This window comes from Rhea pennata, chromosome 4, assembly GCF_028389875.1.
Source record: "Rhea pennata isolate bPtePen1 chromosome 4, bPtePen1.pri, whole genome shotgun sequence".
NCBI classification, from domain to species: domain Eukaryota; kingdom Metazoa; phylum Chordata; class Aves; order Rheiformes; family Rheidae; genus Rhea; species Rhea pennata.
Genome location: NC_084666.1, coordinates 20,308,945 through 20,326,966, shown reverse-complemented (window position 1 = coordinate 20,326,966; position 18,022 = coordinate 20,308,945). Strand labels below are relative to the sequence as shown.

Here is an 18,022-nt window from a genome sequence, read left to right as displayed (position 1 = left end):
GGAGTTTTCTTAGACGACACCTGAGAGAGCAGTGGATCTAACTGGAGATGAACATGAAATGAGCAACTTCATCTTTTGGACAATTTGAAACTTCTACCCTTAAATATGAACATTTTAGAAAAGCTATACATAAAAAGAATAAATAGAAGTAACTGACATGGAAAGAACACGGGGAAAACTTCTGTGGGGAGAATAAGATAGAGACAGCAGAACTGATGTATTTTTCTATCCTTTCCTTAGAAAATGAGAAAAAAATCTTGCAAGTTAAAGTGCCATTATTTTCTCATTTTACTGTACTTGAGATGATAGCCTCTGCAACGTGAGCTTGCAAAAGTAATTTAATGTGAAAAGAAAGCTTTTACAAATTTGACATTAACAGACACTCAAACATCAAACTCAAATTGGATCAAGAGTTACATTACCTTTATTCAATTCAATAGTACATGAATTTTAGACACTGATTCATATTGTTCACTTGCACAAGTAATCATTTTTGTACAAATAATAACCATTGCTCTTACTGTGAAATTCAGTATCATGCAGTGCACAAACCATTGTGCAAAGTTACTGCTTTCAGTTAGAAAACTGTATTAAGGACATGATTTCTAAATGAATTCTATACATACAGTTTAATTTTGGTTTTATGCAGACATTGCATAGTTGATTATCAGTTTCTAAGGAAAGACTGGAAGTGTGGTATCAGTATTGTTGAAGCAGATCAAGTGACAGTAGCAAACAAGAAGATCTGAAGAAGAGGCATAACCTTCAGGGTTGAAAGGTCAGCAAGTACAGCCTGAGATAAAAAAACAAAAAGGCTTGTTAAACTTGACATTTGAATCAAATTTCTTTAAAGCAGCTAAAGAAGTCTGAAAAAGATTCAAATGTAGACTACAATACTAACAATAATTAGGCTGTTTGAATCTGTCTGGAAACAAATTGTGCTGTTTTATGCTAGTGTGAAGAGGTTTCTCTTGCCTTATTTTTCATTTTAACATTTCAAAGAAAAAAAATACATATCTAGGTATATAAACCAAGTAACTTTATTGTAGCCTTTAGACTTTCTTCAAATATACATGGCATCATGAGTGTGTAAGAGGTCTAACATTTCAACTTGCTTCTAAAAATAATTGGGAATTAAGAATCCTTATCCTGTGGCTTGGCTAGTACTTGTAATGCAAGTCAATGTACTGACTCAAATAGTCAATGTCTTCTGATGAAAGTATGTTTAAAAAAAAAAAAAGAGGAGGAGTCATCACAAGCCTTCAATGTTTGAAAAAATATATATCATCAGATTTTTGGAAATAATATATTTTAACAAACTACTAAACAATAATCATCTTCATCTTAATCATTCTCTTCATTTCACATCTGTATTTACATCAAAATTTTAGATTCAATATTGATAAAAGTATTCTTGTAAAATATTCATAATACGAAAAAAAACCCAGATGCAACTACATTAAAATGTACTGACCAGAAAGGTACAAATTTCCCCAACATTTTAAAAACAATATACCTCACAAACATTAAACATTACACATTGAAATAGTAAAAAAAAATTCTGATTTTACAAAGTAACTTGACAACACTGAGTTTTTGTAACAAATATAACCTTTTACATCCTTTCACTCCAGAAAAGCAGTGTTATATATTGTGTGTTCATAATTTCCATGGGTTTTACCTAAGGCAAGAATTTAAGCAGAAAGATTTGCACTATGTACCACGTGCCATCTGAAGCTTAAGTTACTGTGGTTGGCAAAGCATCAGGAACTATTTCAATCTCCTTTAAGTGAAACTTATCCTTACTTCAGCTGCAGCCAGTGATGTCACCTCCATCAGGTTGACCGCTCGGAAAGCAAACACAGCAGCTGCCAAGACTGAAAGAAAATGCCCAATATTTAAGTTGCTGACCTGGTAATTAGTAGTTAAGAGTTAATCTTGTTGTAAAACACCAGTTCTTACTTATGGTAATTGTTTTGATTTTGAAGAATAACATATAACGGACATCAGTGTTTGAGTTTCTCTGGCTATCCTTTACGAAAAAGATAGGAACAACAGTATATTCTTTGTGAAAAGTTTGAGTGAAAATGCTTGATTTTAAAGTGACTAGCTTTTAATTATGAGGGACAAGGTGATTTACAGTTCCTTTACTTTTAAGCCATTAATTTGCATTTATTTAAATAGCAATTTGTAATAGTATTCTAGTTGTGAACAATATATAACATGAAATGAGAATGTCTTTTATTTTATACTATCTAATGTTGCTACATAAAACATGCAAGCTGAGAGAATATCCTATATTTTGATCGGAGAGCACTTAGCATTTTTGGACTGCTATCACAGCAAACAATAACAGTAAAGAACAAATATTAAAAATTACTTCACATATTTTTGTTAGAGATGCAACATGTCTACAGTTTCATTTATCTAACAGTTAGCCTCTGACTTATATGCCATCTGTTTTCAACATTCAAAGAGCAACTAAATTTTCTTCTTTTCACAACATATATTTTAAGCTAACAGTATCTGTCTTACATCCATCTAGATTTAACATTAAAAAAAATAATAATAATTTCATTACCAGCAAGAATTTCTAGAGAATTGTATCCTAGGATTCTGTCCCACAAAAGCAAGAGCTGGTCTGTAGCTAAATAACCAGAAAATGCTCGTACCATCCATTTAAATGAAATTCGTAGCCTGCAAACAAGTGATAAACAGTAATTATATTTCTATCTCCCAACATGATCAGATGCTTTAAAATATTCTAAAAGGTGAAATTATGTTGCTATTTTCCTCTATTTCTCTCCTAGTGAGAATAGCCATTTTCTCTTGCAATATTAATAATCCTTTTTTCCCCTATATTCTTCAGAAAGCTATTCAGCATCCTACTTGATAAAGCACTAGTTCCCTTAAATGAATTTGACAAAACAGTCACACTGGAGGGATCCTCAACTATCATCAGCCCAAATGTTTCATCCATTTCTGCTATTACCATGAAAATCAATTATAATGCACTAAGATCTTCAGATTCCATTACAGTTGGTGCTATGGCACTTAGGGCCATGAGTACGCTACAGAAAGTTACGGTCTCCTGCTCTCTCTCCTTCCAATAGCTTCTGCAGTAACTAGTATAAAAAGCAATGTTTAAAAAAAAAATCTTCCTCTATGAAGTAGACTACTTTTCTTGGACAAAGCCCATCAGATATGAATCTGAAAACTTAGCTGAATAATATAGCATTCCTCATATAAACACAAAGTGCAATTCTCCTTTTTCACACAACAGGCACAAAGCACATCTATGCGGGTTAGACATAGGACTTCAACTGACTTTCAAGGAAAAATGGCACATTGATGTTTGCATTTTTGAAAAATTTCTCATAGCTTTTAAATTAAAATACTACAGAATAGCATTTTCAGAACAATTAAACTGCAACTTTTGCAGCAAGCCAGAAGGAAGTACTTACGGTTGAGCCCCAATTTCTCGAAGGTGGTAAAAAAGCTGGGGCAGATGGGTTTGCAGAAGAGTCTCAAACAGCAAACATAATGACACAATGCCCTAATAAAACATGATCATATCCTGAATACTAATACTCGTGTTGTAAAATCTGAGAAAACAGTATCAGTATGACATTCATGAATTTTTAATTCAAGCAATACGATTATTAAGGACATAATACACAGATCAGGTGGATAGGGCACAACAGCAACTCAGTATCTTCAGCCACTACAGCCTTGATCCTACAATTACATGTATCAGCAACATACTAAGTTGTGACAGGCCCTTTTAGCTATAAGTTACTTATGGTATTTGTGTGTCAGGGGCTAAGTATCTACTGGCTTAGTTAATATACTTTATCACAATATTACTTAAAATATTTCCACTCTCATGAAACAGACTTCAGTTACATTGTACTGAATGTACACAAGCTAAAAAAAACCTGAGGATGTGAGAAATTATTTACCACTGATAACTAAAAATAAATAGCAATGGGTACAACTACAAAAAAGTTAAATGTAAAAAAAAAATATTTTTTATAAGTTACCATGAAAATGTTTACAGATTCCTGCCTGATCAGTTTTGCTGCTACTAATTACTCAAAGCACATGCCCAGTCTTATAATGCTTTATTAATAAAAGCATTACCTTTTAAACAGAAAATGTTCTTAAAATGTAATGTAACTATTCAGCACTTTGCAAAGGAGTAGAGAGAAATATTTAGTACAAGCACCTTTTCAAAAAAAGAAAATAAACAAACTTTCAACAATGTCTTACATTCAAGACAGCTGGCCATGAACATAACAAAATGTATTTAAATTCTCTCTCCAGCATCCGGTAATACTAAAGTGTGTGCTGTCACACAAAGATACATGAATTAACGAATGAGAGATTAATTTGAGATTACTGAAACTATATAGCATCTTACATTCCAATCCCTCTACCCTTGGAACACACTTAAGTGAGTACTTATAAATATGTCATCAATTAAAGTGAGATTAAGTTCACACTTAAGTGACATCTTGAATTGAGAAGTATATTACACAAAAGATGTGACTCCAAAAAAAGACTAACTAAAGCAAAGACTAACACTAAGGTAGAAAATTAAAATATCCAAACTAGTGTTACGTAATATTCTTTCTAAGGTTGTTTGAAATATTTTATTAGATTTAAAAGCATGTATTTTAATCACATGTAAAAGGAAAACCATGTCACTATATATTATCATCCCATGGCAAACAGAATATCAAGTGAGGGGGTTTTAATTCTTAATGAACTTACAGAGGGATGAGAAGAGATGGAATGGAGTCTGAAGAAAAAACGCACATACATCTCACGGAATATTTGATACAGTTTGGAAGGTTCATGGTACAGAAAACAAAGTGGAGCAACTGCAAGGATAAAAGAATTTAATTGACTCAACACTAAGCTGCTAAAAGAGTTCAGTGATTAAGTGCATGAAGTATAGGGGAAAACAAGCAATTTATAGCAGTACAATTAGCAAAATAATAACAAATCAAGTATTTAGAAAGATATTTTATATTAGATCCTATCATTTAAAGTAAAAGAAGCTAAACAAAGGAGAACAGTATGTTCTAGGTAATAGCATGATGTATTTCAAGAAGCTGAACTACTTAGAACCTGCTTACTACAGTGCTGGCTGCCTAAGCGTAAGGAATCTGTTTTGAAGATAGTGTCACTGAGCAATAGTAAGTTGAATAGTGCAAGTTTTGGATTCAAATGTCTGTGACTTCCAACGTGTTCCTGGGCTAGTGACCCTCTCCTACCTGGTTCCCCCTTTCTAAAATAGGAATAATTTTACTCTTTGAAAGTAGTTGTTGTTTAGTATTAAAATACTAAAAACCAGATTTTGTTTGCCATAATAACATCACATGACTGGTTGACAGAGACCTTTTTATTTCTTCTAAGATCTGAAAAATATGGATATTTTGTAGGTTACAATTTAGAAGGCTTCAATATAGCTGATTCAAAATCAGAAGTTAGCTACATTTGTAAAACAGCAGTTCTCAAACCTTTTTTTCAGTTGGTCCCATTATTCTTTTTGTAAAGGTCTGTAATATAGCTAAATTTATCTCTTGTATGTATACGCCGCACAAATACATAATCAGTTTCCCCTGATATCCACTCTGCTCATTCAGTGCACATTTCACAGCCAGTTACCCTGTATACATTTCAACAAACAGCCTTTGCATCTGTCCACTCAGTCCTTGGATCCACCTCTTGATTTTACAGATGCATTCATTCCACATGACAGCTTGCACTTAAACAGGTTCATAGTCTCTATCCGTACACTAACCCTCCCTTCCAGCTCTGTTTACACCGGATAGGCATACTGATACATTTGTCTGCATAAATATATGTACATATGCAAATAAATATACATACCTTTAAATATATGAATATATGCATGTGTGAATTCATATATATGTGTGTGTGTGTATATGTATATGTGTATATATATATATATATATATATGAATCAGAGAAGGTGGCTTAATAGAAAATAATGCATGTAGAAAAACTCTGTATGTGTATGAGAGGCAGGGGTGGAAAGGTAAGTGAGATGTTCACAGAAATGCATATTTACATAGGGGTGAAAAAAGTGAAGGGTGTTACTAGTATTTATGTATGAGGAAAGAAAGCAGAGGTGGAAGAGTTGTCAGAAAGGCCAGAAAAAGAGCAGTGTCTGGCAGTTGCCTCAAGCAGGCAAACAAAAATGAGTAAGATTCACGTAAGGCCCCCGATACTTCCTCCTTCATATGAGATGTTCTGCTTGGTCCCAGCTACTGTACCCACAGCTTGGAGGTACACTGGAGCTTCCCCTCCTTGCTTTCCAGCCTCCCACCAGTATATTCTGTGCCCTGTTGAAGAGGAAGAGGAAAGGAAGGAGGGAAGAAGCTCACGCCCAGTTTGAGAGCTGCTGTTCCAAAGGGCAGAGTAAAATCCAAACATTTTGAAAAGCAGTTGTGGAAAGCAAAGCTCCAGTTGCACATAGAAAGTAAAAGCCTCCTGGTGAGCACTTAAGGAAGAGTTTGTAACCAAGCTGTTCACTACTTCAAAGACTTAGATTCTCTACTGAGGTTCAAATTTGGATTTCATATTTAAATCGTCTCTGACCTCTTAAGAATCAAACAGAGGAGAGTGTGATCATTAAACTTTCTTCTTGGTGAAACATAGTGTAATCCTGAAATATGATTGCCCTGAGACACTACAAGCATCTTTGACAAATCGGAAAAAAAATGGAAACCTGTAAGAAATATTCTCTCACTGTTTGAATATCTCTGCACTAACTGCCTTATTACAGCTAAGAATTGGGCGGATTTTCTGCTCTGTTCTTAGAAATCTTGTCGACATTTAAGCTTTCATCTTTGCCGTGGAGAAGCAACCACTCTATCATTTGTTACTCCCCAAAAAGCTATTCAAGTCATGTGGATACAGCAATAAGCCTTTCACATAATTCATGTTCATAAGAACTCCTTTCACAGTTGGCTTGGTCTACCCAGAAGACACGGAGCGCCAGAGAAGAGCATGCTGCCACTAAACTTCCTCCCTCTATTCAGATACATTAAAATGCAGCTTCTGACTTGGAGGCCAGCTGCTCAGCTACTAACTCCCAGAGAAGGACCTCCCACATAATAGCAAGCTATAATATAGAGTAAACAGAAACAGGCTGTAATTTTTAAGAGTTATCTACAGCAATCTCAATACACAAAGAAAGAGAACACAAAAGTTTAAAAGTTGCAAAGAAGCATACGTAATTTTAAACTGCAATGTGATAAAAAGAAATCCTGAGTTGTTACGTTGTACAGTTAAGTCTGTATTTGTTACACTTACCATACATAGAAAAGCCATGAAAAGGAATTACACCTACAAAACAAAGAGATTTCTTCTTTCTTTTTATTCTTTCACATTTCTACTTATCCATGCAAAAATGTATTTTTTTCCCCAAGTTTCTAAATTGTATTCTGCACACCACAGGAATATTTCCTGTTACAGTACCTGAGGTCTTAGGTCTTGATCATTTAAGTATAGGAATTGTATTGCTTACTTCAATACAACTACATGTTTGAACACATGCTGTCGTTCCTAGAAGAGCCAAGCACAGCTACATTTCTATGAAGTTCTTAAGTATAAGCTTTACTGAAATCAGAACCTAATTTCAGCTACGACCAGTAGATGTCATGCACTGACAAGGAGGGAGCAGGAAAGGAGGAGGCCAGGACCTCTAGTAATTCATGTAGTACTCAGATAAAACATTTAGAGGACTTGGCAGTTATACCACGACAGTTCTCTCCTCCTTCCCAAATGATCTTAGCTCCCTTTCATTAATTTTCACACAGGACTCACGAAAGGCTATGTAAGGAGAACACTTCATGATTATAAAGCTGCAAGGAGGAACTGTGCAGGCAAAAATGAAAGAAGGAAGAGCAAGCGTATGTGTTATAATTGACACCGCTAGAGTAGGGAAGACACAGAAAACAAGGTCAGAGATACAGATTTAAGATGCTGCTCTTTTCAAAAGAAAAGAGCTGGAACTTTCAATGCACTGCAAAAATAGGGAATGGATTGAATAGACAGTGGTTGCAAAGGTTGAAATAAAAACTGAGAAAAGAATTTTAGCAACTGAAGTAACAGCAAGGGCAATGTTATTAAATTTATATACATATAGTTATGTCAGAATTTAAGAAAGAACGCAAATTTCCAAAGGAAAACACAACCACATGGTCCATATGGTTTGTAGGGTACTGAAAAGCAGGGGGTCAGATGGTTTCAACACGTATCATTCAGATCCTCTAAGTGGTGATATACAACCAGAATACAAGCTGCTGCAGGAGAAGTTGTTTCCCCTCTCCTTCCCACATGCCTAGACAAACTCAGTATGTAGCTACTAACACTAGGCTGAATGTTGTTTTGGAGCAGCAAAAACAACTTCAGCCCAGTTTACCGCCTTAAATTATCAAATTTAGCAGAAAAAGAGTGAAATATAATTTGTAATAGAAAAAGAGGTCAGCATGTATTTGAGGGAAAAAAAACCTGCATCTTTCTGATCTACCACTAGAGGTGGCAATAGCATAATTCTTACCATTTGGTGGATAGAAAACAGCATATTCTTCTATTCCAAGTTTTCCTGTGAATCATCAAACCACAATTAAAATGCAATTAAACTGTTAATGGTGTGAAGATGTAAATTAAAATATAAATTTTATTCTGAGTGAAAATTGTAAAAATTATAAATAGTGGCATTATTGACCATTTGATATTGTCTAAAAGTATGCAAGGACAAATACAGTTTCAAATGTAAAATGAAAATGCAGCATCAAGAAGGGAAGATGATGATCCATGATGATCCATGTTGTTGTCAACATTATATCACACTGTCAAGGTTCTCTTTTTAATTTTATTTATTTATTTTATTTACTTATATTTATTTGGTAAAAAAACGGAAAACTATTCACAGAAAACTACAGTAAAAGAACATCACCATAGCCTTTATGCCGTCTGTTTAAAAACTGTGGCAATAGAGCCTGTGCACATGGTAACTGTATATATGACTTTCTTACCAATATTCTTTTAAATATAGTCTACCCCACGTAATGAACATAAAGGAAATTCATAGACTGATTAGAGTAGCCAACAACAGAAATTCATACATTCTCTCTTAGAGCAACTCCCTTTACCTCGTATGTATGATTTAGGAGGGGTGGCACTACTGTAAGAAAAGTGCTCCAGTACAGATGTATCTCGGGAAAAACAGAGCAATACCTGTAGAAGACATTATCCAAAAATCAGCTGACTTAACAAAACAGTGTCAAACAGCTACAAGCACCTGGCTTAATTAGCACCTTTTAAATGTTACTGAGCAAAGCTAACAGAGTTGAAAGCTCCTGACCAACTTACTTTACTCTCCCCTTCAAATTTTTGGACTGGCTTTGAACCTGAGATTATTTTATCTTCACATTCATTCACTGTCAATAAAACATCCATGTTCTCCAAACCTTCTCTTTGCAAGAACATGGGTTTATGCCCTTCTGCAATGTCATATTGACCTACATGTGAATAATCAGCAGATCGGAACATTTTGAAATGTTTTCTAAGTATTCTAAGTTCGTATTTAGAGCTCTTTTACACTCTTCACGGTTCTCGCAGTGGCTGTGCATGCAACTGGCTGTTTTGATGTCTATTTGGTCATTTTCCTATTCATTTCCTATGACTGATGGAAGTTCTAGTAAATGAATAAACAGATGAAGAATTCACATTTTAGCATATGTGCAGATCTAAAAGCTGGCCCTTGCATTCTCACTCATTCCCATAAGCTTTACAAAATGCTTGCACTATATTCACTTATTTCAAAAATAATAGATTAAAATGCTCATCCTGCATTCATAAGTTCCGAAATGCATATATTTTGCAAAAATTTCATATATTGTAATATATATATTTGCATTTGTCATTGCTTATTTACATAAAGGAACAACCTTGTATTCACAGCAATTGAGTATAAAATTAAATATTAAAAGCATTTCTATAAAAATTCAACAATAATGTGATCGTACATACACTTGCATTATAAAATATATAAACATTGTAATAATTAGTTTTATACTTGAAAATTTTAATGTTTTCATGCAGTAAAAGACTGCACCATCATGAATGTACACAAGAGGGCAGAAATGAGACAGAAAACGTGATGCTGTTTCTGCACTCTCCTTCATTCACTCTTCTGTTGCAATTTTTAACAGAGGGTTTTTTAACTATACCCAAGGTATAAATTATCAATGTTTTAAATGCTGTTTCACTACATATTTTCTTGTTAATAAAATATATCTTTCAATTGATTATTGCAAATATTTCCCAGATGCCAAGGAAATATGCAAGACTAACTGTGATATCTGAACACCACAAGTGCATTTTTTTGGAAGCAGATCATATTTTGAGACATTTTCCTCTTTTAAATCTCAGAACTACTTCTTAGACACAAACATCTTTAAAAAAATAAATAGTTTCTTATCTTGAACAGTTTAAATTAAATATTATTTCTCTGCAACACAATCTTTTTCATAGCTGCCAAAATATAACTAACAATAAGAATACCCAGGCAAATATAATACTCTGTATATGTTAACTGAGGTAAGAGAAAGAAACTAATCTAAAAAGGACGTAAATTATTTTCTCTCTCATAGGGGAAAGAATGTAACCTTAATCTGAGGCCCTCTTTTTTTTTTTTTTTTTTTTTTTTTTTTTTTTTTTTTCAGGAATACGATGTCCAGCGCTTGTATCTGGAAGTCTTTAAATTAAGACCAACTACCTTTGTAAGAGGTAGACTATAAGACTATAAACATAAGTTATGACTGCATGTAAAAATCACTGAGTGAGGTTCTTTGCCATGCATTCGTTATGCAGGATGAAAGATTAAAGTACTTACGTTGAACCTCTGGCCTCAAGTTATGTATCATGAACTATTTTCTCATTTGCAAAAATATAATGCTAAAGGAAACAACGATAAACCCCCCTTTTTAAGTATACAAACTACCTCTAAGTTTGGCAAACTACTGAATAACAGGAACCAAAAATCAAAAACTATTGCACCCAAGCAACTGATATTAAGAAAAAAAGCCAAAACTTTTTTCAAAAACAGATGACTTTATTAAGTAACTATTCTATTTCAATAATAAGTTATCAAAATGTTAGTTTTGGAATAAAGAAAGCATATTAAAGCAAAAAAAACTACGTAATTTCACAGTGTTCTTCTCAAGAAGGACTGCATGCTACTGAAGAGCTACCAACAATGCAATATATCCTCAATATTATTTTAGGCCCAGAGGTTCTGGTTTTGATGGCTGCTTTATCGGTCAAGTTATATACAGACAGATGCCAATGTCTGCCCAAAGGCTTGGAAAACTTAGAGGCAGTAATTAGCCATAAAAAAACCCAACCTTCTGCGTAAGCAGTAATTTATCTGTTTTAAAATAATTTCATTATCTATTTTATGTACCTTTATTTCCAGTTATCATATGAAATCAATAAATAATATTTCAGATGACAGAGACTCATACTGCAAAATTTTTCCCAGGGGATTACAGAACAAAATCATTCAACAATAATGCGTTCACAAATAACATTGGAAAAGAAAATTATCAGGAAAAGTGGGTGACTTTCTTCTAGAAAATAGTCTGAAGAACACAAGAAAATACCAAACAAAACTAGAGCAAGTAATATTTAGAAGTTTGAGGTTTTCTTTGCTTAAAGCTCATGGAGTAAAACAAATCACTTCCTTTTTCAAAGACTGTTGTTTGATGTTGCTAAGGAGAGGCTGACCCTTTTTATGCTTTTCATTCTATAAAAGAATTCTTACAAAAATAAACTCTTCAATTGTGCTACATATTGAAAATGACAAGTAAAAACTATTTCTGAGTCTTAGATTACACAGTAAACCAGTGCATACTCCTTTAAGGATTATAATCCTATGTCCATTGCAACTGTCAGTTAATGACTAACTAATATGCATTAACAGCATTTATGATGAATGAAGCAGAAAAAAAGAAACCAGATTTTCACATCCGATGATGAAATGTGCAGCAGTAATGAAAAAATTCTTTGGTTCTTAAATTAGGACAAAAAGCTACACATACTTTTTTAGTGAACAAATATCAGTATTTGAATTATCACTATCTGGTCACTTCTCAAATTTTAATTCAGATACAGTTTTAATATCTTACACACTTTATATATATATAATTTCATGAGGTTATTCCTTTAAGTGTTAATGTTTAATTGCTTATTATGTTAAAAATATTACAAGTAGACATGAGTGAACAGTATATTTAAGCAAGAATGCATATTTATACATACATACATATATAGAGAGAAACTAAAACCAAGGACAGTTCCTTGCAGTTTTACTAGCAGTTTATTAGCAGTTTTATATATTACTGCCAAAGAAGTTACACAAAGCACTAAAACAAAAAAATAAGATAGTCTAACCTAACAGATATGACTAATGAAATTGAAAGCACTGTAGAAATAGTAAGTTTGCTGCATGACATTTAGGTTGACACTGTAATCAACTACACATTAGAAAATTCGTAAGTGTAATCTCCTTCTATTTAAGGGCATCTAATGGGCAGCAAATAAGATAATTCTGTATAAATTCGCTGGTTTCTCTGTTGCTAGAATCAGTTCTAGAATGCAAATAATGCTGAAAGTAATCATACATATCATTATCATTCTCAGAATCAATGTTTTCAATTTAAATATATGTCAAAAAATACCTTTTATTTTTATTCCAGTGAGCAATATTCCTATTTTTGATCTGGAACCCTGAATACCCTTCTCAAGTCTTACTTTCTTTGCATGTCACAGCTTCTGTCAGTATTTTACTACTGCAAAACTGAAAGAGGAAACATATGGCTGGCTTCATATTTTCTAGCACACTATATTGAAAACACATAGTGTAGGATCCTTCAGAGTAGGAGTTTCAGAGTCCTTCTTGCTTCATCTCTCTAAAGGTACTTGACTAATTTACAGTATTGTTATTCAGAAGGGAAAAAAAAATGTAATAGAGCAAACACAGATGCACCTCTCCAAGGTCGCGTAATATTTTGTCTACAAATAAAACACAAAGGTGGTCCTTACTCTAAATATTGTTTTATCGCAGAAAAGTACATTTTCTAGCTTTTCAGACGAAAAATTGGTTAGTTACATACCTGATATAAATAATCCTCAAATACAAAATAGTAGTCATCATTGCTTGCTGTCAGTTTTACATCCTGAAATCAAAAAACATAGCTGAAGCAGTTAGAAGCTGAAAGGCATCTTTTCAGACTCTCATAGAAGTTAAATTTTACATGGTGGTAAAAGAAACTGTTTCACCACTGAATCATAAATGAGCTGTAGTCAACCATGTACTCCATACTGTAAAATGCAAAAGCACTATATTAACTTGATTATAAACGTACTCAGAATTGAAACTCAGAAATGGAAAAGTTTGGACCCTAATGTTTTCTTCCTTCCAAAACCAGTTATTCCTTCAAGCCAACAATTTCCTAACCACTTAACAGTTCAATTCAAACATATTTTTCCTTACCACTTACTATCCTATCACTTAACGTTTCAATTCAAAAAAATGTCTTATATTAGAACTTAAGGTTCAATTCCATAGAACTGGTCTTTTGAGGATTTCACACAGGATTGAGTCTACAATAATAAATTCATACTAATTATTCCCACTCTCCTTAAAACCAAAGCATCTAGCATTTTCTTTGTTAAAATATATATATATATATATATACACATACACACACACACACACACATATATATATACACACATGAATACACACACAGTGTTGTGATGAGTACGTAATCACTTAATCACTATTTTTTATGAATTACTTACTTTATAAATCAGGCTGTCTACTAAAAGGTCATGCTGAATCACATTTGACTTAAGTTGTTCATAATACAAGACATCCTAAAATGAAAAATACTATTAGTTTCAGTCTGACAAAATTTAAATTTTTACTTAAATGAGTTATTAGTTATCCCTAGTTATTTAAATTAAGGAAGCAAACTGCTAATAAAAGTCTGGAAAAATTATAAATAGGCACTCAACTGAAAATTGTATTATTGATGAAGCATCATATCACTGTTTATTCTAGCTTAATTCATAAGAAGTGGGGCAGATATTTGAGACTTTATAAAATGATATCCTTTTCTGTTTATTCATATTTTATTCATATTTTAGAAAATTAGCAAAATGAGAATGAGGTAAACTTATTCAAACAGAAGATACATATTTTCAATCTTTCGGTCTCTCTAGAGCCAAAATCTTTTCAGTGTTCAAAATCATTACGATTTTTTGTTACCTTCTATTTTCATATGGCTCTTCACTAATGGGTTTAGTCATATTCCAGAATTAGTGAGATGCTATCAGAATTTATAATGTAATCTAATATGAATCTCTAGACAGTTTAATCTTATAAAAAGACAAAATGATAAAAATATCAAAGATCATATGAAGGATACAAAGAGAAGGAAGTCAGACACTTTTAAAAAACTTCAATTATTTCTTGAATGTCTACAGAACATGCACTAGGGTGAAAGAGCAGGAAAGCAAGAGCAATAAACACTTCTCTGCTTTTGTTTATTATATCCCTTTCTTCTTAGAAAGGGCTTGCAAGGGAAAAAAAATGTCATACTGTCATCCTGCAATCCCTAAATCCCCAAATACCTCCCTGCCATTACGCCTACAAATGAATACTACAGTTTCAAATTGTTTTCGATGGATTTGGATGATTTATAAATTAAATCTGCAATCCCAAAGGTCCTTCCCACTTCATGAAACTATTTTAACTTCAGTGCATCTCTACAGACACCATAAAACTGCTTGTATATTACAAGACTTAGATAATATTGTGGGTGATTTCTCTGCAAAAGAGATAAGTCTGGAATAAGGATTTAAAGAGCAAATGGGAAGTAAGATGAAATTTGGAGAGAGCATTATAATGAATGAGAACAGAAGAAAGCAGGGAGAAAGCTAGGGGGAATTCTAATTGTTGTTTGTATTAATCCAGTAGTGAAATGTAGTAAGTAGTAATTAACACATTTTTATGTTAATTTGACTGTTAATTTGAAATGAGGACAAAGAACGTATTCTTCAACTACTGATAACTACCCTGAGGAAATTTTTCATTTTGCTAAATGTAAATTAATTGCAGCATATATATATCACTCTGATCTTAAAAGCTATGGAGAACTATTCTAATATTCGAGCCACAATAGTTTAGTCTGGTTTAAGTGTAACACTGCCACATGAACAATCTCTGAAGAGTTTTCTTTTTTGCCATCTTAGATAACTGTACTTATTATAACAGAAGGAGCTAATAAAAAATAAACTTCATTTTTGTGCTGGAATTCTGAATCCCATTCTCAGTTCATACGTAAAAATGTAAAGTCAGAGAGAAAAGTATCTTAAATTGCTGCCTCAGAAGTTCAACAGCAGATGAATGGGGCTTTTACTTTGAAAACTCAGATTCTGAAAATCTCACCTTCACCCATATAATTTTCCAGATATACCTGTTAACCTTTTTACCTTAACTGCCCATCTGTAAGGCAGGGAAAATAGGATTGTCTACTACCACACAGACCTGTGAAGCTTAATTAATTTATGATCATATTTCAATGTGAGCTCTTAAGTTGCTACATATATGTAAATAATACTGTATATTTAAATTGCTTATATTTAGCGATACTTGAAAGCCAATACCATAGTATTTTCAGTTTTCAACTACAAGAAAGACCTACCCCTTACTTTTTTTGTCCACCAGAGAGCTTAGGGGAAAGGGAGCTCTGAAAGTAGTTCAAAGGCAAGAGAGAACAATGTCTTACAAGAGTACCCAGGATACTCAGCAAAGCTGACTTCAGCAGAATCTGCTTATTCACTCTCTTTGAAATTACATTACTCAGCGGTCTCCGTGCAAAAGCAGTCCACCTGTCTGTCATGAAATCCCTGGCACAGGAGCCGCATTATCACTGCTGAATTGTTGGCAGTTCATGATTCATTTGCTGGTTACCCTAGTTATTTTATTGCAGTACTTGTAATTATCTCTCAAATCTAATATGAGAAAAGGGAAAGTGAAGCATGGAACTAGGAATGTGGAGAAGAAAGTTTGAGATTGGAGGTCTAGAAAGGAGACACTAAGATTGTAGCATTTGGAGGAAGTCTAAACAAGGAAAATGAGAATTAATTAAGCAAGCAGTAGGTTTTGGAATAGGAGGACCACAAAAAAGCATTAAAAAAAATAAAAAGATTACATACAGAAATAATGGACAAGAGAGTTAAAGATATTCCTTCTTTGAGAATCCTGGAATAGGAATAAAGCTTATTTTCTTTTAGGCAAACACCTATGAAATTTACTTGTGAAGAACATCCTTCTCCAGTCAAAGATGACAGTGCACTACTGCTGCTGGTTTCTCTGCTGTTTGAATGGTAGAGGTCTGGGTGAGGTACCTACTGATCCTAATCCTAACCACCATTACTGGTTATGCACACAGTTGCATAATGCCACATTATGAAATTACATAGGAAATGTACAGGAAAAATGTACATAGGAAATACACAGGAAATTACAGTCAACAAAAGCTACAGTAAAGCAAAGCATTCCTACTTTCTGCCTGCTGGAATTTTCAGAATTAGGCTTGCTTTTCAACTCATTAACCCAACACCACAGGAGGAAAAAGAAAGCCTATTGGATAATGAATAATGTTGTCTTCTAAGCACTGTTTGAACAGCATGCAATGAATAAATTGTAGGGTAATAACACTCAACTGAAAGGATAAAAAGAATAGTAAACAGATTCTCTACAAGCGTGTGCCATCCAATTTTGTTAAATGAATGAGGCAGACGTCTCATAGGAAAATACCGTGATTGTGTGATTTGACATCATACTATAAAATACATACAAAAGAAATCAAATTGTTTGAACAGATGATATGAACTAGCTTTTAAATTTTTGACTTTTCAACCTTAAAAATGCTCTTGTAACGTTGTTTCCTTGAAATGTACCATTATATAGGAAGACTAATAAACAATTCATTGCTAGGTAGTATGTTTACACATTTTTAGATAATTCTGGATATGAACTTAGAGTTTATAATTTTTACTATTATGAAGCCAGATTACTGGAATCATCCCTTACTTTGTTGCATATTAGCTTTATACTCAAACTAAGCTTGAGAATAAAGAATAAAATTTCCCAAACAACATTTTGATGCTAACACATAACAGTGCCACCGAGAAAAAGAATTTAAATCAACCATTGAGCATCTCAGGTAAGTTTTATAATATTTCATTATTATTTCAACAACTCTTCTCCTACAGAAAATTTAATCTATTATTTACTACAAACAAAAGCCCTTTTTGTTTCTTCAAGAAGGAATAAGCTAAGTAATCCAGACCAAGTAACTTTACCAAAGACTTCTCTTACCATGACTGCTCCTTAGGTAAGCTGCCAATGAACAAGATCAGTATTTCTTTTCAAGGCTAAGAATTTATTGCTGTAATATGCAGTTATCAATAAATACCTTGTAATACCAGTATTACAAGAAAGTAACCACATCCTCAAAAGATACAAAACATTATAAAATGTTCACATTTATGTGCAAATGTATGTATCTTATTTCTTATTGAAATAGGTGGGAATAGGCAGAAAAGTTATAGCAAGTCTTTTTACAAAACTTAGCAAAGATAACACAGGTTCAGCCCTCTTCCCAGGCCCTTTCTCTTGTCCCCTTCTGAAAAAGTCAGCATCATGAAGGAAAATATCAGGAGCTAGTTGGCTGATTAGATCAAGCAAGCAGCTTTGTTCTACACTATTTTGTTCATATATCTGTTTAAAAACCAGGGAAAAGGCTAAGAGATGTCAGCATTGCATTGAGATTTTTACCCACGTGTGTGTGAGCATTGTGTGCGCGTGTTTTTCTTGTAAAATGTACATCAGTTTCTGTGAC

The 18,022-nt window shown here is 33.3% G+C and overlaps 1 protein-coding gene across 3 annotated transcripts in view; it reads right to left on the bottom strand.

Moving 5' to 3' along the window:
- Positions 1 to 408: 408 nt before the first annotated feature.
- Positions 409 to 18,022, bottom strand: part of TBC1D19 (TBC1 domain family member 19) — a 46,066-nt gene continuing 28,452 nt past the window's right edge. For all 3 annotated transcript variants that reach the window (XM_062574595.1, XM_062574596.1, XM_062574597.1), the window contains 10 exons: positions 13,911 to 13,985; positions 13,220 to 13,282; positions 9,194 to 9,278; positions 8,599 to 8,643; positions 7,350 to 7,382; positions 4,777 to 4,886; positions 3,465 to 3,556; positions 2,582 to 2,697; positions 1,807 to 1,877; positions 409 to 793 (listed from right to left, as the gene is read on the bottom strand). In XM_062574595.1, coding sequence (XP_062430579.1) covers positions 719 to 793; positions 1,807 to 1,877; positions 2,582 to 2,697; positions 3,465 to 3,556; positions 4,777 to 4,886; positions 7,350 to 7,382; positions 8,599 to 8,643; positions 9,194 to 9,278; positions 13,220 to 13,282; positions 13,911 to 13,985 — 765 coding nt within the window. In that variant the 3' untranslated portion in view covers positions 409 to 718. The remainder of the gene's footprint in view (positions 794 to 1,806; positions 1,878 to 2,581; positions 2,698 to 3,464; positions 3,557 to 4,776; positions 4,887 to 7,349; positions 7,383 to 8,598; positions 8,644 to 9,193; positions 9,279 to 13,219; positions 13,283 to 13,910; positions 13,986 to 18,022) is intronic.